This window comes from Carettochelys insculpta, chromosome 6 (genome assembly GCF_033958435.1).
Source record: "Carettochelys insculpta isolate YL-2023 chromosome 6, ASM3395843v1, whole genome shotgun sequence".
Classification (NCBI taxonomy): Eukaryota; Metazoa; Chordata; order Testudines; family Carettochelyidae; genus Carettochelys; species Carettochelys insculpta.
Genome location: NC_134142.1, coordinates 31,918,170 through 31,940,077, shown reverse-complemented (window position 1 = coordinate 31,940,077; position 21,908 = coordinate 31,918,170). Strand labels below are relative to the sequence as shown.

Sequence of the window (21,908 nt, the reverse complement as noted above, 5' to 3'; positions counted from 1 at the left end):
CTCATCTTGTGTCTTAGCCTTTCTAATCTTGCTCCTGTATGCTCGTGTTTGCCTATATTCGTCCTTTGTAATTTGTCCTTGTTTCCATTTCTTATACGATTCCTTTTTTAGTTTGAGATCATGCAAGATCTCCTGGTTAAGCCAAGGCAGTCTTTTGCCATGTTTTCTATCTTTCCTACGCAGCGGGATAGCTTGCTTTTGGGCCCTTAATAATGTCTCTTTGAAAAACTGCCAACTCTCCTCAGTCGTTTTTCCCCTCAGTTTAGCTTCCCATGGGACCTGACCTACCAGCTGTCTGAGTTTACCAAAATCTGCCTTCCTGAAATCCATTATCTCTATTGTACTGTTTTCCCTTCTACCCTTCCTTAGAATTGTGAACTCTATGATTTCATGATCACTTTCACCCAAGCATCCTTCCACTTTCAAATTCTCAATAATTTCCTCCCTATTTGTTAAAATTAAATCTAGAACAGCTTTCCCCCTGGTAGTTTTTTCAACCTTTTGGAATAAAAAGTTGTCTGCAATGCAACCCAAGAATTTATTGGACAGTCTGTCCCCTGCTGTATTAGTTTCCCAACATATACCTGGAGAGTTGAAGTCCCCCATCACCACCAAATTCTGTTGAATCCATGCTCCATGAATCTGTTTTAATTATTTGTAACCCAGTTGTAGTTGTGGCTTTACAACATCCCCAGAAAGAAGTTCCACAAGTTAACTGTATGTCATGTGGTGAAGAACTTCCTTTGGTTTGTTTTAAACCTTTTGCCTTTCAATTTTACTGAGTGACCCTGTAGTTTTTGTGTTATGTGAAAACATAAATAATCCTTCCTTATTTGTTTTCTCTATGCCATTCATGATGTTACAGATTTCTGTCATGTCCCCATCTTAGTCATATCTTTCCAAAGATGAAGATTTCTAGTCTTTGCGATCTCTCTTCATATGGAAGCTGATCTATTCAGTTAATCATCTTTGTTGTCCTTCTCAGTGCCTTCCCAATGCTAATCTCTCTTTTTGAGATGGGGTGACAAGAGCTGCATGCAGTATTCAAGATGTGGGTGTACATTGGATTTATATAGTGGAATTATATTTCCTGTCTTATTCATAATGGCTCATAATGTTGTGCAGAAATTGTCAAAAAAAGCTAATGTGTGGATAGTTTCAGAGAAGTATCCACTAAGATGCCAAGGTCTCTTTCTTGAATGGTAATAGCTAATTTAGATCCCATCATTTTGTAAGTATAGTTGGAATGATGTTTTTCAGTACCTTCCATTTTTCGGCATAGAATTTCATGTACCATTTTCTCACCCATTCACCCAGTTTAGTGAGATCCATTTGTAACTCTGCAGTCTGCTTTGGACTCAGTTATCTTGAATAATTTTTATTCGTGTTTGTAGACCACCTTGGAGCCTTTGATTGTAAGTTCACTGAATTTATTTGGGGTGGGATATGTGTCTCGTGTAGTGATGAACACATGGTGCACAGCTCTGTGTGGTTTGGGCACTGGCCTGCTTAAACCTAGGGTGGTGAGTTGAATCCTTGAGGGGGCCATTTAGGGATATAGGGCAAGTAAATTAAAAAAAAAATCTGTAGATCTGTCAGGGGTGGTGATAGGTTCTGCTGCGAGGACAGGGGACTGGACTTGATGACCTCGGAAGGTCCCTTTCAGTTCTATAAGATAGGTAAGAGCAGAGGACAGAAACACAGCAGGAAAAGAGACAGCCTATGAAATGGACTGCTTTGGAGCAGACACCTGAGGAAACTTCCAAGAAAACCCTGGCTGGTCTCCCAGTTATTGAAGCCCACAGGGAAGGGTACAGAGCCAATCTTCCACAAGAAGAAGAATGAGTAGGAAGCTAAGATGCTAGCTCAGCGCTTGAAAAACAGGGCCAGTTCCCCACTCTGCCACAGACTTTCTGTGTTTACCTTAGGCAAGTCACACTTTGTGCCTCAGTTTCTATGTATGAAATAGAAACAACAGTCGACAGGATATTGTCTGGATAAACACATACATACACTTGTGAGATACTCATATATGGTAATAAGGGCTATTTAAATTCTTGAGATACAAAGAATGAGCTTTTTCTCTCTTCTCCCCATCCCCCAGACTAGCTCTAGAATGGGAAAGGGCATATACAGTTGCAAAAGAAAAAAAAGAATGATGGAACTAGCAATGTTGTGTACAACTTGAAGGAAAAAAAAATACCCAAACTACTTACCGGAAAGAGGATCTTTACCGATCACTAAAACATTTGGTAAATGCATTACAATCAGCTGCTGGAGGACTTCCTAAAGAAAATGGAAAATTGTAAACAAGGGTCAATCAAGAATAAAAATCAATTAAATCACACAAATACATAGTTCTATTGATTTTCAAGGCTTCAGCATGCTGGCAGCTAAGGAGGTCAGGAGATCATGTCCCACAGGAGACAAAAATCGCTCTCTGAAGTTGACTGCAGATCCAACAACTAAGATACACCAATGGGTCTCTTATAAATGATGACCAATGTCGGATATAAGTGTCTCATGACACTAATTAAAATGATGCCTGGGCACAGCCATCGACCATACCTATCCATTGTTACTGACAGGTTTCTAGACTTACAGCTGTAGCAAGTTGGTCAATGCTATATAACCAGCCGTAACAGAATGGCTTAATTCAAATAAGTGGGCAAAATATTACAAGGGTCTGACATTTAAAGGTTGGACTGGGGTGACAGGATGTGCACAGAAAGTTATGCAAGTGCTCTCCTGAAACGTCTGAGAAATTGTACTGAAAAGCTGCGACTCTTTAGATCTAGGAGAGCGGACATCTTTCTAAATACTAATCTTTCCCATCATGGGTCTTACACAAGTGCAATTTCAATCTGGGGTGTGGGAAAGACTCCACAATAGATAGAGAACAGGAGGTCACGTTACTTTGGGAGGTTTCATTTTTCAAACAATGTTGGCTGTTTGAAGCTGAGCAGGGCCTGGGAGTGCCACAATGGGTCACGAGGAGATGGATAAGTAGCCAGGGGGCAGGTACAATGGTCAAAGGTGCATGATAAGTACATCAACAACATGACATTTATAGGATAAAACACAGAACCATGTGATTAATGAATATTCTGTGATCTAGCTCAAAGATAATTAGCACTCAGGTCTGACACTATTATTTTTCTTCTCTTGCTTTCTTCCCCCAAGTAAAAAAGATGGACTTATGCATTTATATATTGGATTGGGACTCGAGATCCAGGTTATCTACCCAGCTCTCCCTTCCCTTTGACAAGTGCCTTAACCTGTCAGTCTTAATTTCCCTTCCTACCTCATAGGATGTTGCAAACAGAAATTCATTGATATACATGAGGCGCTCACATAACGTGGGATTCAGACCTACGGCAAAGACTACGAACACACACACACGTGCCTCTCTCTCTCTCCATACCTATATGTACAAACATTTCTAAAAAGAGACACCAATTGAACCATCATGAAAGGAAATGAATGGATAAGGATCCAGCAAATTTAAAGAGGAAGTGAAAGGGATTTTTTTAAATAATTTTGGGCGCAATATGTTTAATTTTTTCTCTGCTCCCATATTAAATAAATAACATGTGCATAAAGCAATAATTAGCTGGCATACACTAGAAATTTCTTAATTCAACAGCTGATACCTTTGGTGAGGTTAAGAAACAAAAATTTAACCAAACTGCAGGACTCCATCTACACTAGCAACTGAATGACAAAGCTTTTGCCATTCACGGGTGCTTAACTCCCCCCTTACCCCATGACAAAAGTTCTGCAGCCACAAGTACTAGGGTAAATAGTGCTCTGTCCGCAGGAGAGCAGCCCTCACTCCTGGGGTGGAAGTCTTTTGTGGGCAAAAGTACAATAAACAACATTTACACTTCCTGACTTTCAGTGACACGGATGTGTAGTGGAGGCATACCTTACATTGCATCAAGATTTGTGACTTGGACTGACTGCTGAGTCATTATCCCTATGTTGTACAGAACACATTTTCAAGACCTGCTGGACAAAAGTTTGTTTGCACTTGTCAAACAGGTGCAAAACACATTAGATTTCACAGAACATGGGTGGAATATGATACTTTGCCAATCAGTTCCCCAAATGCATGGTCTTCTTTGGCAGATGCAAATTCTGACAGTTCTGTTAAAGAATTCATCTCTTCCGACTGAATTCCTTGACAAAGGAAAATTCTGTTTTCAATCATCCAGCGCATGACGTAGCAGTGAGACAGGAATGCATAAGGAATTCTTGTTGTCTTTGCGTAATCATCAGATCGCTTGCTATTTAACCAGCAGAGACAAAAGGCACTGGGGGTAAACCTTACGTTCATTAGCATTCCCACACACTCACTCTGCAAATTATTTCTTTATTACACCATACAGTATTTCAATGACTATCTTCCCTTCAAGTTGTGTGGCTTTAGTCACTGTGAGGTAGCATGTAAGAATCTTTGTTTTCTTGTACTAACATACGAAATGGATCCAAAACATGAATATCACAACAAGCCATGACTTCTCAATTCAAATTAAAAGAGTGTATCTGATGCAAGAGATCGGACCTACTTCTCTCTAATATGGTTTTACGCTAAAGAACTATTACATCTACCTGTGCTATTAGTATCAACTCACATTATTAATAAGATTCTTACATAGTAAAATAGTACGATTATTTTCATCAGTAGACCTGAGGTCGTCAGTACCATTATCTACCTTTTAACAGATGGGGAAGCTGAGGTACAGAAGTGACATGACTTGCCCAAGTCTCACAACAGACCAGAGCCCCACTTTTAATACTCTAGCTACCCTAACAAGATCAAAGAATGCTTAAAATCCTACGTGAACATCTGCACTTGTCTTATTTGTTTAGTTTTGGCATTTCCTCTCCAGTTAGATATTGAAAATCCAGCCAGAGAGTTTCATTTTCAGATCCTCCGTGCTGCATTATTTGATTTGCACTGAAGTTAAATGTTTGTTTTCCACTAGAACCACTCTTTTTAGCAGTGTACCGTAACTCTATTGCATCTGTTTTCCACTAGACTTGTAACAACCACAGAAACATTTCTATTAGCCACGGGTTCTGAAAACATCCAGACTTATAAAATATGGAGCAATTCTGAGCTCAAAACACTCTCACACACGACTCTAAAAATAAGCTGGAATGTTTGCAGGTCCAGTGATTTGCAAATCAACAGCCCCGTATTTGTAAGTAATGCTCGTTTTCCCATCAAATGAAAGCCCTACAAATTCCCAACAATGGACCAGTATTCTTTACAGCTCATGAATAACCAGTAATAAGATTCCATGAGCCAAATACTATTTTGAGGGTTATAAACCCACTGTATTCCAATTCTTCCAACTGGAGTCAATGAACAGGAGTACACGAAAATTAAATCTGGCTGTGAACTGGACCTCAGTTGACAGTAAGGAAATGGTAAATAAAGTGCAAATGATTTATAAAGGTGTAGTAAACACTTCTTTAAATCCAGCAACCTTGGGAAATAGTCTAGGCCTTATTTTGAAGTTTTCTGGCCCATGGGTGTTCTCCATAATAAAGGGTACACAAAGCCTATTACTAAAACCTTTGTATGGGTAACATGTCATGAGATAAATCCTCAATATATTCTACTTAAACTGTTCTTCAGAGGCGGGGTGCAGGGTATGGGAGGGAGAAAGGCTTGTCTCGATCTGGCCCACAGGGCTCAGGGAACCAGTGCCGGTGCAGCAGCCATGCAGGGATCTGAAAGATGAGTGTCCCCGCATCACAGGCACCTGGATTAAGGAGGTTCAAGTGTATTAGGCTATGTCTACACTTACGCAGTACGTACAGTACAGATAGTGCTGTAGCGTGGATACACATGGCAGTGTAGATGGTGATGCACTGCTTAGACAAGTAAAGACGTACTAGAACTTTAGGGTACCTATTCTACACACCCAAGCAGTGCCTCCTACATCTACACTGCTATTTTTAGCAGCGTACAGTAATCCTGTTGCATCCCTGCTATCAGCTACACACCCCAGTGTGGATGCAGCCTGCTTTCCAATGTGATATACCCTACAAGCCACTGCAAGCATAAACAAAGCCTTTAAGACTACAAGGTGATCATAATACTTGCAAAGTGCTTGGAGCTGAATATGGACTTTGAAACAGAGGAGTCTGAAAGAAACAAACTGCACAACCCCACCCCAAAGATTACACTGTGTGTGGTAGCCAGTGTGAGAGGAGTGTCACTAAAAAGAACAGCAGAATAACAAAACTACACTGTCCAGAAAGGTTGGTGTACTTCAAAGCAATGGGGGGGGGGGAGGTCCTGTGTACAATATATCCTAATTTTTGCTAGAAGAGATCCAGTTAATGATTTTAAGAGCCAAACTACTGCTTGATTAAAGCAATAAAGGTAAAAGCTACAACATATGGTACCAATCTCCCTTAACTATAAGCTATTAAAATCATTATTGACAATGCTGTCAGCTTTACACCTGAGGCCATTAACACACCCAAGCTACGTCTACACAGGTATGCTACATCAAAATAGCTTATTTCGATGTAGCAAAATTGAAATAAGCTATTTCGATGTAGCAAAATTGAAATAAGCTATTTCGATGAATAGCGTCTACACATCCTCCAGGGCTGGTGCCGTCGACGTCCAGCGTCGACGTTGTGCAGCACTACATCGAAGTAGGCGCTGCAGGGGAGCATCTACACACCAAAGTGGCCTGCATCGAAGTAAGGGTGCCAGGAACAGCTGCAGACAGAGTCACAGGGCGGACTAGCACTTCCAGGGCAACAGCAAGCCACTCCCTTAAACGGCCCCTCCCAGACACACTTGCACTAAACAGCACAAGATCCACAGAGCCGACAACTGGTTGCAGACCCTGTGCATGCAGCATGGATCCCCAGCTGCAGCAGCAGCAGCCAGAAGCCCTGGGCTAAGGGCTGCTGCACACGGTGACCATAGAGCTCTGCAGGGGCTGGAGAGAGAGCGTCTCTCAACCCCTCAGCTGATGGCCGCCATGGCGGACCCCACTATTTCAATGTTGCGGGACGCGGATCGTCTACACGTGCCCTACTTCGACGTTCAACGTCGAAGTAGGGCGCTATTCCCATCTTCTGTTGGGGACAGCGACTTCGACGTCTCGCCACCTTATGTCGATTTCAAGTTCGAAATAGCGCTCGCCACATGTAGACATGGCAGGCGCTATTTCGAAGTTGGCACGGCTACTTCGAAGTAGCCGGCTTGTGTAGACACGGCTCCAGTGGCAATTAACTGCAAGACATAAATCATTTCGCATAGATTAGGAAGAAACATGGAAAACTGTACTGAAATTTCTGTGAAAAAGCAATTTTGATATAGGAAACCACACTCACCGGATCCTATTCAAACAGCTCATTACCCAGTTTTCAATGAGAATAAGGTGATATCAGAAACCAGGCTTTCTCAAAATCAGAGCATCAGCAGGCTGGATGTATGTTCTGAAATCTTGGACTCTTTTGTGGTACTGGCAGATATGGTCGCCCTACCCTAGCCCTATGTCTGCCCCCAGTTCGGGTGGGAGGAAGGGTAAGGGGTCTGGCTTTCAGCAGCCCCACTACTGAAAGTGTTCCAGCACCACTGCATCTGAGGTTTAGAAAGGAAGTTTGTCAATCTAGCACAACCCTGTCCCAGCGTAGATTCTTAACAGTACCTATGCACCAAACCGTGGGAGAAATGGTACTTGGGGAATCAGTGTGGTGTTTCTAACAGGTCACGTGCAGATGGCTCCAAGGAGATGAGGGCTGGAGGGTAGGCTAGACTTCTGTCTGGTCAACAGTGAGGACGATAGCTGATTTGGGCTGGTTCCTAGCTGACATCTCTGATTTAGGAAAGCAAGGCTGTGGGACGGGTAACTTCCTGTGGTAACCCCAGAATGAGGAGCAAGTGGCTACAGGAAAGCAGCTCTGATATTTATAACAAAGCCCATGACATTTTGACCTCAGTTCTAAGCCAAGCATGCATGCTAGGAAGTATATAAAACCGCTTTCCTACAGCTGAGAGAGACCTGGAAGGATGTAGGCTGTGCCAATGAGTCTCTCTTGGGGAAATAAAAACAACTTTCTTTTGTTTGGATGTATACTCCTTTACTTTTTAAATGGGCTTCTCAAGCAGAACCCTCCAATGAATGTCTGAATCAGACTGTTCATGCCTTTTGTCCGAAGTAAAGTCCTTTTGTCCGAAGTAAAGTAAAGTAAAGTAAAGAGCAGGAATATTTTTCTGTCTACAAATTCCAAAGTTGGGCTTTGGGGTTTTCTCCTTGTCTGGTCTGGAAAACAGAACTGAAACTGCCCAGTGAAACAGAGAAAATTGAGGTGACATGGAAATTCAACCCCCAAACTGAACCTTATACCTGATTCAGCCTCAAACCTAACCAAGATCAAGATCCAAACATTACCTTCTCAGCCCATCTATCAACAAGATTTTTGAAGGCTACTACTTGATGTACAGAGAAGTTTCTGGGCATATCACCATTCAGCGTTAATGTAAATTCACTATTAGCTTCTCCTGTAGATCTAAATTAATGGTCACATGAATCCTAAAAATCACGTATGTAGACACTAAATAAATGATCTAAGATCAATGCCCAAGCCACATAGGTGGACTTAACATTTTCTAATAAAACAAAAAAGCAGTCAAGTAGCACTTTAAACACTAACAAAATAATTTATTAGGTGAGCTTTCGTGGGACAGACCCACTTCTTCAGACCATAGCCAGACCAGAACAGACTCAATATTGTCAACCTTGATTACTATTTTTGGTTCTCTGTGCCTTAAATATGGAGTCTGTTCTGGTCTGGCTATGGTCTGAAGAAGTGGGTCTGTCCCACGAAAGCTCACCTAATAAATTATTTTGTTAGTCTTTAAAGTGCTACTTGACTGCTTTTTTGTTTTGATAGTATATAGACTAGCACCACTTTCTCTCTTACTATTTAACATTTTCTAGTTACCTAGTATTCTTAATTATGCAACTGACTGAAAGCCAAATGGCACTTTGCTTGAGAAATATGACCAGTTTTATCTCTACCACACAGACAACACTACTGATCTAGAGCATCTATTTTCAATTTCCACATAAACTCATCCTCATCCACTATTTGGGGTCTAGCAGAAACACCAAGTCTTATCCTGAATCTCTCTGAGTTCTTAATGATACATTACAATCAATAAACCACCCCCAAGTCCCCATCCCTGACTTAAACATGTTCCAGAAAAATAAAACTATGAGCCTGATTCTGGAAACATGACCTGGAGTGGGACTTTCTCACTGCAATATGCATTACACCCTGGGGCGGAGCCTCAGCTGCCATCAGCTTCACTGATGGCAGCAGAACTCTGACAATGTGTTTGCAGCTCTGTGCCATGATAGAAACGGATGGCTTCATCCATTATACTTTGCTATTATGGAATCCAGGGTTACGCATGGGATGCAAATTACCCTGACCATTAGAAAGAGGCCTCAAATCAAAGAGGTCATGGGATTCAAGATGTTTCAGATTCAGAGCAATTTCTAATTTGCAAAAGAACATACAAAAAACCAGGCTTTTTGAAAAACTAGTTTAATTATATTAAATCTAAAATAAATCCAGATGTTTTCAGTTTTCTTTTTAAGTGTCAGTGAAAACAGTTACTTCTAACGTAGTAACTTGTTTGCAGGCTGCAGAAAGGAAAAGCAGAAAAATTTGAGCTTTAGTATCCCAGCTTGCATAAAAATTTAAAACTGACAAGTAAATTGGATTTTTAAAAAATCATCTCAGTTTTAATGTGCCCAGGGTTATAAATTACTTAAATACATTAAACATACAATGTTGTAAGCCAATGTGACAATGCCCCTTTAAAGTTTAGACAAGATACAACAAGTTGTTGCTGGGAAATTTCAGTGCAATTACATACAAACAGATCTATCAAAATCTCTATGTACATAATTTATAATTTACACATACCTGAGCAGAGTCCTTGTACAACCAGGTACTTGTTCCCCAAGAAACATACTATATACATGACAGACTACTTGATTAAGATCTTTGCTTACTTTTGCAAAAATGTATTATTTGGAGAAGAACAGGATAAGAAACATTTCAAGGACATTTCTGGGAAAAACAAAAAACAAAACCAGAAACTTAGGATGCACACTTCCAAAACCCCATCAAGTGGAAACTAACAGCCAGCAAAATAACTGGTGATTCACCCTATGAGGATAATCAGCCCTGACAATCATCAGCTGGAATTTCAGCAGGGGGCAAAGTGAAGGCGTCATATCTCATTTTAACTGTGATGCGTGTATGTGGGGTCCAGATAACTGCAGTAGCAGTCAAAGGAGAGAAAAACAAACCCAACATAGGAGCAGCTTGCACAATATTCTACTGAAAAGCTTAACACGGCCTCAGAAGCATCCACAGGGTTATGCTACAAACAACTGGTACCATGAAGAGACTCTCCATAAAGTCACCTTCCACCAATCCAGTGCCATATTACTGGTCAGACACCCTCACTGGTTATCAGTTTTATTATTGTGATTTGTATTATGGGTGCACAGAGGTCCCAGTCTGGAGCAGAGCTCCAACATGCAACATGCTGTACTAACACATTAAAATACAGCCCATGCCCTGCTTAGTTTATCATCTACAAAGTGCAGCAAGAAAATGTGAAACACACACAGGAGGAGGAAAGGCAGGACAGATGAGGTAGAAAACCAAAACAAGATCCTATGAGTATATGGAGACAGATACTGTATAACAGGATTATTCCTGAAGGTACCAAATTTACTATTACAGGTTGAATCTCTCTAGTCCAGCATCCTTGGGACCTGACCAGTGCTGAACAAGAGAATTTGCCAGACCATGGCAAGTCAATATTGTCTAGCAGCATTACCAACACTTCCACTGTTTACTGAGCTCCCAGAAGACATTTTGAAATAAATTACAGATAAATAACAGAATAGAAAACTGACAGCCAGGACGGGTCGCTGTAAACAAACTTCACTGGACCATGGGAAACTTGACCATACCCATGTTAAGTGGTCATCCAGTTAACTAAAATCATGCCAGATTATGGATGTTTCTAGACAAGAGTGTGCCGGACTAAAGAGGTTCAATCTGGATTACTATTAATAGGGGTCTTACCAATGGAAATAACTAATTTTATGATGTATAAGTCATTTAAGAGAAGTTCTGATTAAGATGTACTTCTTGGTATATATACACAGCTACTGAATTATTATTAAAATACAGCACAAAGTATTGCATTTGAAGATGTCTGTTCTATTCAGTAATGTTTGAATTCACGGCATGTAAAAAGCATCTCCCTGCAATTTACATATTGCAAAGTAATAAGCACAGAAAAATCTGTATCATCAAACTAAATACAGATGCTACCAGGTCTAACAGGGTAAAACAAGGATTTATAAAATATAGGATGCACATTTTAAGATTACTTCTACATAATAATTCAATATGCTGCAAAGTTTATTCCCCCGCCTCACTGACTCAGATGTGTCAATCGCTTATTTCCACACAATATGCTTCCCTGCAGTTGGGTCCTAGTGGTACTATTGATTTGACTCTGAAAGGGAAAATCCAATTGCTGTGGTCTGTGTCCTCCAGGTTTTATTGCCAGGAGCACATTTTACTAATTTAACCACTCGTTGGAAATAAAAAGTTTATTGATTCATTCTCAACTCCCTTGAAAGCCCATGCAAGTGGCTACACATACTTTAACAACATCCAGACAAATTACTCTAGTCTTTTATTTAATTCCACCTCCAAATTGCCCAGGAGTGTTTTCTGCAGTAGCAGCGAATAACGAACTGTTTTGTGTTAAAGGGCTGTCACTTAAAATTACAGCTGTAACCAGCTATAATGCAATCCATCTGTTTAACATACATTCAGTAATCTGTGGTGGTCTCAAGGGCCCATAATGGTTTAACCCAACACATGCTGAAAACAAACACTGCAAACCACCAGAACAGAATTAAAACAGTTTAAAATTCAGATTAACTCAGCACTAACTACCTATTTAAACAAAAATTATTTTTCCATTTATACTTCGACCATATGTGTGCGCACATGCACTGACATTACACATAGAATTTGAACACTGTACATTGCAATTTTTAGGTTGACACTTGCTTCCTACTTGCAGCAGCCTGGCAAAATTGTCATGAACATTTACCAGTTTGGCCACAAATTTTATAAGGCTGCCTGTTAATAAAACATGTGTTAATGAAAAATAAAACAATAAAATTTTACTTGCTAATCAAAATCAATTCACCCTGATAAGCTGGTATTTGCAAAGCCCAGAGCATGTTTGCAAAACAAATTCTTTTACTCTAAGTCTTAATTAGGTCATAGTTTTCTAAGTCTTCTCAGAGGGAAACCCAACCACAAGCCAGAACTGTCAAGAGACACCTCTTGGCCCAGTACACCACGCAATGCTATATTCAGTCACAGTACTATGAAATGATTAATTTGTAAGATGGCATCTTAAATGTTATGAAGAGATGCCAAAATGAGCTTGCTCAATACATGCTTGTCTCTCAGTGGGCCTGGTCTAATGGCTCAGTGCTAGTGCTCTACCCTGCAAATGAAACATTTGAGTTTCATGTCTTTGTTTGCCGGGACTGGGATTGCTGTGGACACAGAACGTTCAGCCCCTGAAGAGTGAGGGAAGAGGGTGTGTCTCATGCGACCCACCAATGATTACTATGTAAAGTTTAGTATCATTCAAGGGCAGTGGTGCAAGTGCACAAAAGTTTTTACCGCTAAAGGAGGCAGAACCATGTGAGCTCCCCACATGACCAACCCTGCCCCTATCCCAGACTTTCCCCGCCATGTTCTTTCTCTTCCCTTCTCATGTTATCTCCAGCCTGGGAGCCAAACAGCAGCCAGAAGAGCTTTTGGCAATTGTGCTCCTTCCTCCGCTGCCCCTCAACAGAGCTGCCACACCTGTGTACAGGGCTGAGTTGGGGAGTGGCAGTTCTGCTCCTTTCTTCACTGTAAGGCCACTTATGAAAGGCTGAAGAGGAGGCTGTAGTACACACTGCACTAGGGAGCAGGAAAGTTCACAGACCATAGAGGTGGGAAAGATTTATAACCCAGACTATAAGAGAAAGTAATCCAGCTATAGCCAAAAATGTGAAGTGCACACTTCCAGAACAGCCCCCAACACAAACAACTCCTTTACCAAACTCTGAGCCAGGACCTTTATCTTACTTTATATATGTGACACAATCTTACTGTACTTTGCAAAGGAGCACATACACTGAGGAAAATATTAACTGCTGATCCAAGATCTAATACCAGGAGGACACAAAGACAGCCACAGGCTAAAGCCATTCCCAAATTTCTCCAGAGACTGGGATGTCAACATCAGCTTTCAGAGAAGCCTGAACTGAGCATAAACAAGAAGGGACTGAAAACAGAAATCTAGGTAGATTTTGGGGATGTGGGCAGTGCATTGGGTGATGGTCTTTGGGGGATCTGAGAAACAACTGGCCTGTCAAGACTACTATTTCAGGGAGAAATGAAAATATTAGCAGACGTTATCAAGTTCAATACAGCTGTATGAATCAGCCTTCATGAATGATTCCAGACACACAAAACTCAGCCAGGAGCATGCAGACCAGTCCTTGCAAGTCAGTAATCAGTACATCCTTCTCTGTGTCATTTTCAGACCGAAAGTCTCCCAGGCAAGCCGCAAAAGAGACTAGGAGCTATTCTGCCACCTTTGCTCAATGTGAGTAGTATCTTACTCAGAAAGTAGCACTACTGATTTCAGTGGGGCTACTCACTGCCTGTATGTTTCTCAATGTGAAGGAGTGTGGTTTTAAGTATATAAAATGACTTCAAGGTTGCTTGGATATATAGCTGATCAATAACAAAAGTTTTGCAAAGAGGCATCATTTATTGGCCTGAGTTTACCAAGCTAACACTTTGTTTAGGATTGAACAAAGACTGGGAATGGCTAGCCAACTACAAAGTAGTTTCTCCTCTCTTGGGGTTCACATCTCCACATCAGCTGCTGGAAGTGAGCCACATCCTCCCTGACTGAATTGATCTAATTAACTCTGACCTTGATTGGTAATTCACTTCTTTTCATGTGCCTGTATATTTATATACAGGACTCCTCATTGTTTTGCAGATACAGACAAACACGGCTACCCCTCTGATACTTGTCATCATGCATGGCACTGAGTTTAGCTGAATGAAGTGGAAATCCATCAACCTCTAGAAAAAACTTGTACAGATACAGACAGGCATCTTCCTCTCCAAGTGCAAATGGATGGACATTATACCAAATGGACTGATGGTGAAAAATCCATTGCAATGGACATACAAAACAGACAATGGTGAGAGATTGTGCCATACACTCTCAAAGAAATGCAGGAACCGCTTGATCAGCATCCTATGCCGCAAACAGAAAGACATCAAAAAAGAGATCTCAACACTAGAGGCTCTGATAAAAAACAACCTTCCACGTAGAGGAACTTTACTAGAACAAGACAGGAGATTTACAATGCACTCTTTGCTTCTCTACAGAGGAAAAAGGACTGCAAACTCTCTAAATTCCTACTTGCCACATGGGGCCACAATAGTGGTACCCTTAACACACCCAGCAATAATTGTCAATCTATCCAACTACACACTTAACCCAGCAAAAGAGTCTGTCCTATCTCAGAGACTTTTTGCCCCTCTACTCCCACACGTGATACAGTTCTGCAGTGATCTGGAAGCCTACTTTCACCATTTCCGACTCCAGGAACACTTTCAACGTCACTGAACAGCGCACTGACCCACAGATACCTTCCTACCAATAAGTATCAGAGATGTAGCCACGTTAGTCTGTATCTTTGAGAACAACAAGAAGTTCTGTGGCACCTTATAGACTAACAGATATTTTGGAGCATAAACTTTCGTGGGCAAAGACCCAATTCATTAGATGCATGAGTGGGAGGCGGGGGGGGGGGGGGGGTGTCAGAGGAGTATTTAAAGAGTGGGATCCCAGTAAAAGGGAGGGCCAGAGCTGACAACGTCTATTCAGTCAGAGTGGAAATGGCCCACTATCAGTGGTATACATCAAGAGAGGAGAAAAAACAAGTCAGATCAGTGGGGGGGGGGGAAAGAGGATGTGGCCCATTGTCAGACTCTAAAGCAGAGGTGTGAACTTCCAGTGCAGAGAAACTGATTTTGTAAGGAGCCAGCCTCTCCCAGTCTCTGTTTAATCCTTGGTTGATGAAGTCAAATTTGCAAATGAATTGCAGCTCAGAGATTTCTCTCTTCATTTTATTTTTGAAATGTTTTTCATGTGGAAGTGCTACTTTTAAATCTGTTATTGAGTGTCCAGGGAGACTGAAATGTTCTCCTGCAGGTTTGTGTGTGTTGCCCTTCCTGATGTCTGATTTATGTCCATTTATTCTTTTATATAGAGGCTGTCCAGTTTGGCTGATGTAAATTGCAGTGGGGCATTGCTGGCACACAATAGCATATATTATATTAGTAGATGTGCAAGTAAAGGAGCTCCTGAGGATATGGTTGATGTTAGGTCCTGTGATACATCACAGGTACGATATATCATCACAAGACTAGGGGCACCCAGCAACTCCTTCAGCATATGCCCCATCCTTAGATGTTTGCTTTTACCATCTCTTTCATTCACTGCTCTATGGTTTTTGTACATCGTATATAATAAACCAACAAAAACAGTCAAGCTTTAAGGCAGGGGGCGGGGGGAAGAGTTCAAAGCAGACAATGGACGTTGCTATTAGTCAGAAAAAGCAACTGTTCTCTTAAGGGAGCAGACTGACTTGTTCTGTGACTACAATACTTCTGCAATAATTCCGCACCCAACAATTAAAAAGTCTGTACACAATATTTGAAAATTCAGAAAATTTTAAAGTAACACAATATAATCATACCATTTTCAGTGACTGTCAGCAAGTATTTTGAAATAAATTACCAAAATAATTGAAAATGGTGTGATTATACTATGTTATTTTAACAATTAAAATATGCAGAATTTTGTAGAATTTTAAAACAATTTTTGACAGAATTTGTAGACATTAGAACAGGAGGGAAACTCGAGAGACCATCAAGTCTAGTCCCTGATCAGCATTCTAGACCCTCTCTGACTGGTTTCTGTCTAACCAGCTCTTCAAAATCTCCAAGGCAATTTATTCCAGTGCTTAACTACCCTGACAGTTAGGATGTTTTTTGTACTGTCCAATTTAAGCATCTCTTGCCACAGTTGAAACTTTTTGCTTCTTGTCCTGTCATCAGAGGTTCCCACAAGAGTACCAGAGTTGTGTGTGGTCCAATCTGGGTGCAGCAGCTCAGTGGAGGGGTCTGGGTGTCTGGTGTTTAGGGGTGGGGAATCTGGATGCACAAGAGCTGTGTGGGGGGTTTTGAGTGTAGAGGAAATGGGACCCTGCAGAGGAATCCAGGTGAAGGTGGCTAGGGCTCAGTGGCAGGCAGGGGACTGGGAGAGTAGGGCTTGATAAAACAGGAGGTAGTTGGGTCACAGTAGGCTGTGGGTTTGGGGCTGACGGCTCCTGATATAGGCAGATAGGCTCTGGGGTGAGGAGGAGTGCTCTGGATGTGGAAGGTTCCTAATGCTGGCTTGAGGGTTCCAGATGGGCGGGAGGTGGGGGAGGGGAAGAGCTCACTATCTGAGGAGCTGCTCTTCCTGTCTGCCCAATCCCCCATGCACCCAGATCTCAGCCCTCAGCCTCACTCGCACCCCACCAAGCCACTTCCTCCCCAGACCCACCCAATGCCTTGCAGAGCTTCCTGCAGCTACGAGAAACTTCTGGGCGCGGATCTGGCCCAGTCCTGACTTCCCTGTGCCAGGGAGGGAAAGGAGAGGGGGAAATTTCTCTCTATCCTTCTCTTCTCCCCTGGCTCCCAGTTGGAACTAAGGTCCCTGGGTGGCCAGGGCATCCACAGACCAATGTTCCCTGCAATTTTTTTGTCTGTGTGAAGAATAAACTTTGTTATGTGCACCAAGGCACATGCAGATGGGCACCACCAACAGAAACAAACATGCTGCTGGCTGTGGGCACTCTGCTAATGAGCTGGGCGATACTTGAATCTGTATCTGGGGGGCAACCCAAGCACTCAGCTTACAGGAAACACTGCCCCAGGCCCTCCATTTGCCCAGCCTTTCCAGATGATTTACCTCTCCCCAGCCATCCAAACAAATGTACCTGAGCAGCTGGGGAGGGGAGACTGAGCATTGACAAAGCTTTTCTTCACTTCCCCACAGAAACCATTTTCTGCAGCAGCAGCAAAACTTTTCCACGGGAGTAAAACTAGAATATAGTGGGTTCTTGGACAGTGGACGAAGGGTGTAGCCTTGCAATACTTTAACCCTTTAAGCTCCTTAAGCATTTTGCACATGATGAATACAGGATATGACCAAGAAAAATGTGGAACGAGCAGGAACATGCTATGGCAGTTTTGTTTATGTAATGGTGACAAAGCTAATACTTGACAATGGACAAGGTTCCATTCACCTCACTATTAATGGCACTGCATCCTGTCTATGTATCCTGAAGCCCACCTGCATCTGGTTAAGCAGGAAAAGTCTCAAGACATCTCCATTTGGCTAACTAAGGAGAGGGGTAAGAAGCCATTAGCTTATAGTTCTGATTTACTGTAGGAGTATAACGAGATGACAGACTAGTAGCTTTGGCAGGGGTTAGTAATTTTGTACTGCAATAGTAAAAAATCAAGTCTTCGAAGGTACTGAAGTCTAATTCATTCTATGAGATAAATTCAAATTTACATCAATAAGCTCCGTATTACAATGTCACTGTCTTCACTGTAAATACCATTAGGTCAATTTAGGGAGTACTAATACCAATATAACACCATTGAAACCAGCTAGGTGTAGTGTCAAGTTCGAATTGAAAAGTTCAAAAGAAGGCCCGTGTGGAAGCACCACACCTTAAAATGGAATTCATTAGCATCCAGAGGTGGCCCGTACGTATTTCACAATGCCCCACAGTGCTCCACTCCAGCTGCTTCCATCTGCACTGGTCACCAGGTGCGCAGGAATTAGGTGACAGGAAACCCACAAATGTGATTTTGGCACCAGAAAGTCCATGGCTTTGGGCTCATGTTTGAGAGGCTGAGAAACTTTCAGTTCTTTGCTACCAGTGCTGTGAGTGCATCTACCCATTCAAAATAACTCCAACACAGAGTTCATGGCTCTGCCTCTACCTCTGCAAGCTGAGCATTTGGGGTTTTTTTTTTTTTTCCTGCGCTGACACCAGCGACTGTCCTGCTGCACCGCATAGCAACTAGGCTGTTGGGGGTGGGTCATACATGAAAGAGAGGCCAAGAAATTTCTTTTCTGCAATTTACATTTGCGCAGGGGTCCCCCTCTCTCCCACACAGGGGCCATACAGTTAGGGTCTTTCCTGTGTCCAAACATCAGGTGACTAGCCTCCGACAAAATAAAAGCACGTGCCTGCTGTTCAGTGCGGACAATGCTGCCTGGCAGCACCAAGTCCTGGCGTGCACGCGGTGAGGGCTTCCAGACCGGGAAAGATTTTGGGTGCTGGCTGTTGCCCGGGGGAAGTCTCTCCCAGTGCCTAAGATTTTCAGGGGGTTGTTGCTACCCAGGGGACCATTTCAACTGGCTCTGCAGCCACAGACCCCACATCATCCCACAGGAAAATAGTCTCAGGGGCTTGCAGCTGTGGTGGTGTCCATTGCAACTGGCTCTGCAGCCATGGTCCCATAACCCCCGCACAAAAAGAGTCCAAGAACCATATCAACTGGCCTATCATCCTCTGATCCACCCAGCCCCCTCCGCCCCATTGGGATGAGGGGGTCCGGCGTTCCTGACAGTCAGTCGGTGCTGATTTCCCCACCTGAGCATCACCGCTTGTTGAAATTTGGTGAGTCCCATTCCCTGCATTGCACAACTCTGTATAGTGTAGTGAGAATCCAAAAATCTTTTTTTTAACCTTTGCTTCCTTTTCCTTCGAGCTTTGGCCCCCTTAACACAGGGAAGAGTGGGTGGAGAGCCAGTTGAGAAGACACAGACACCTTGCTGAACTATAGGCCCTCTGTAGGCACCAGCTGCTTTTTGTAAAATCTTTGATATTTCAGTTAGGAGAGAGATTTCAGCCCCATCCTGTTTTGGAAGCCCAAAATCTTCCCCTTAGCCTCTTCTATCCTCCTTCTTCATGGCTTGGCCCCATTAACACAGGGAAGAGTGGTGGAAAAGGCACAGACTGCTGGGCAATCCCAGGGCACAGAAGCTGTGTAATGAACTAGGAAGCCAAAAACCCTGCCTCACAAAATCTCTTTTCTCAAAACCTTTACTATCCTACTCTTTCTTCAAGGTTCGCATTGTTCCTGTATTATTTTCAGGGATCATATATAATCAAGGGAGGGGGGACAGTCAGTGGAGGGGCAGTTGAAAAGACTCAGCCACCTGCTGCTTTTTCTAAAATCTTTGATAATTCAGTTACAGCTACAGTTACAAAAAGCAATTCAGCTGTAGATGAAAGAGATTAAAGTTAATTTGGCAATCTTTGTTAATGCCCTACTTTTTCTTCCTTCCTCTTGAAAAAATGGCCATTTGCTTTCCACGGGAGGGGAACGAGAGCAATGCAACATAGGAAGACGACATTACATACCCACAACCAGTTGCAGGGCATTTTTTCCCATGATGCACAAGCAAAAATACCCAGGATGCTACAGGGCTGAAGGAATTGTGGGATAGGTTCCCACAATGCACTGCTGCAATCGATAGTTGGCAATTGAGGGTGACAGCAATAAGTCCACTTTGTGGGAAGCCTGCAGGGAGGTAAAGACACTCCAATTCAAAATTTATAAAACACAGTGTTACAAAGTTGATTTTAGTAAATTTAATACATCATCGTGCAGATGTAGCCTTAGTATCACTCAGAGCAAATAAGCAGAGAGCAAACAATGAAAAAGTTTGTGGAGCTGAGAATTTTTTTTAAGGGGCTGCTAACATGTGTACATACATACACACACTAAACATGCATCACAAATGTCTATGTAATAATGTACAGAACTATATGAGAAGCTTTTTTATCAAGCACTTTAACCATCTCATTTTCTCTTAGCCTATTAACTCGTCTTTTTCACATCTATAGTAATATACCTGAACTATTTTCTCCCCATATTCGCTTAGGCCTGATAATACACTAAAGGGGAAAGTCGAATCAAGATGCACAACTCCAGCTACCTTAATTATGTAGCTATAGTCAACATACCTGAATTTGAGTTTCTACTTCATCTCCACTGTGGAATGTGGACAGGAGCAAAACACTCCCATGATTTCCCTTACTCCTAGTGAAGTGCAGAAATACCATCACTGATGGGGGTACCCTCTGAGTTCAATTTAGCACATCCCTACCAGGCATGCTAAACTGAACTCCAGAAGATTGATTGGGACAGTAGTGATCTTCTTGAGAGAGAAAATGTGCCCTTACAAAAGAAATATTCCCTCTTCCCAGAAATGGAGTAAGGAGTTTGAAGTTGGGCTCCCTACTTTGAAGTTAACTTTGTAGTAAGGCAAAATGTGTGTAGGCTCTCTGCTAGCTAATTTGATGTAGTGCCTAACTTCAAAAGTTAACTTTGAAGTTAGTTCCTAGGGTGGACACACTACCAACGTTCCATCTTTATGCATAAAATAACACTCCAGTCATTAATAACAGTTATGAAAACAGCTAGTTTCATAGGCTCAGGGATAATAAAAATAAAGCCCTAATGGTAGTCAAGCTCCCTCACCAAACTCTCTGATTTTTTTAAGATATGTGACACATACAGATCATAGTGTACTGTGGCATTATTTCTAACAACCAACATAATTCCCTTGGGGCTTTCCCGCTCATGAATAATGCATCCATCTCGCTCTCATGATAAAACCCAAATATCACTCCATGGCACCAGGACAGCATCGCATATTTTATTTCAAAACACATCCCACAGCTTCTGCCATTAACAATGAAAGAATTTGTCACACCATGGTAATTGTGGTACTGTAATATTATCATCCATTTTAAATATGGAAAGGTACTACTATACTGCAACTACACAAGGCAGAACAAAATTTTTAAACTACAAAGATGGTTATTAGGAAATATTTTTTATTAGATACCTTTTGTTTTATAGTTGAAATATCAGCAAAAATTGGGGATATCCATGATGCTTCCCTGTGGAAGCCATTAGGAAAGGTTGATTTCATGATGGTAACCCACCCATCTCTGTACTCATGACATACACACTGTGTACATACAGTTTTAAGGAATGCTGTTGCAGGTTTGCCAACCTTAGCAGAGTCCCTTTAAAGATCTGAAAGTAGTGATTAGCCCTGCTTAATAAAATCGGTGTAATCCACTGTGGATCTTACAGATAACTAAAAGCTGTTAACATTCATTAACTCAGCAGAGCCTTAAACTCTCCTTCTCCCCCCAGAAGGCTCTCCCTGGTGTCCCTGAATTAAGGGTTTTGTTTTATAGTAGCACTAGTGCATGGCTTAACTAGATGTATTATTTCTGGGTTAGCCCTGTGTCTCTAGGGTAGAAACCTATTAAACAATTCACATACATTTTTAAAGGGATTTCCTCTTCCCTTTTTGACCTGCCTTCTCCAATACCCACTGTAGTCCTGATATGTTAAATAATAAATTAAAATAAATATTATTATCCTGGGAATATCCATGAAACCCCAGGAAATATTTAGAAGGTAGAGCTGCATTCAAGGAGCTCCTTTCTTCTACCATCTGTCACAGAGACAAGCTGTGTCACTATGTAATTTAACAACGTTCACAAAAAAGATTAAGTACCTAATCCTCCTGCAATGCCAGTTTTAAGGCTTCCAAGTCACAT

The 21,908-nt window shown here is 41.9% G+C and overlaps 1 protein-coding gene across 2 annotated transcripts in view; it reads right to left on the bottom strand.

Moving 5' to 3' along the window:
• Positions 1-21,908, bottom strand: part of CCDC88C (coiled-coil domain containing 88C) — a 174,531-nt gene that overhangs the window by 110,663 nt on the left and 41,960 nt on the right. For both annotated transcript variants that reach the window (XM_074996630.1, XM_074996631.1), the window contains exon 4: positions 2,217-2,286. In XM_074996630.1, the coding sequence (XP_074852731.1) occupies positions 2,217-2,286 (70 nt within the window). The remainder of the gene's footprint in view (positions 1-2,216; positions 2,287-21,908) is intronic.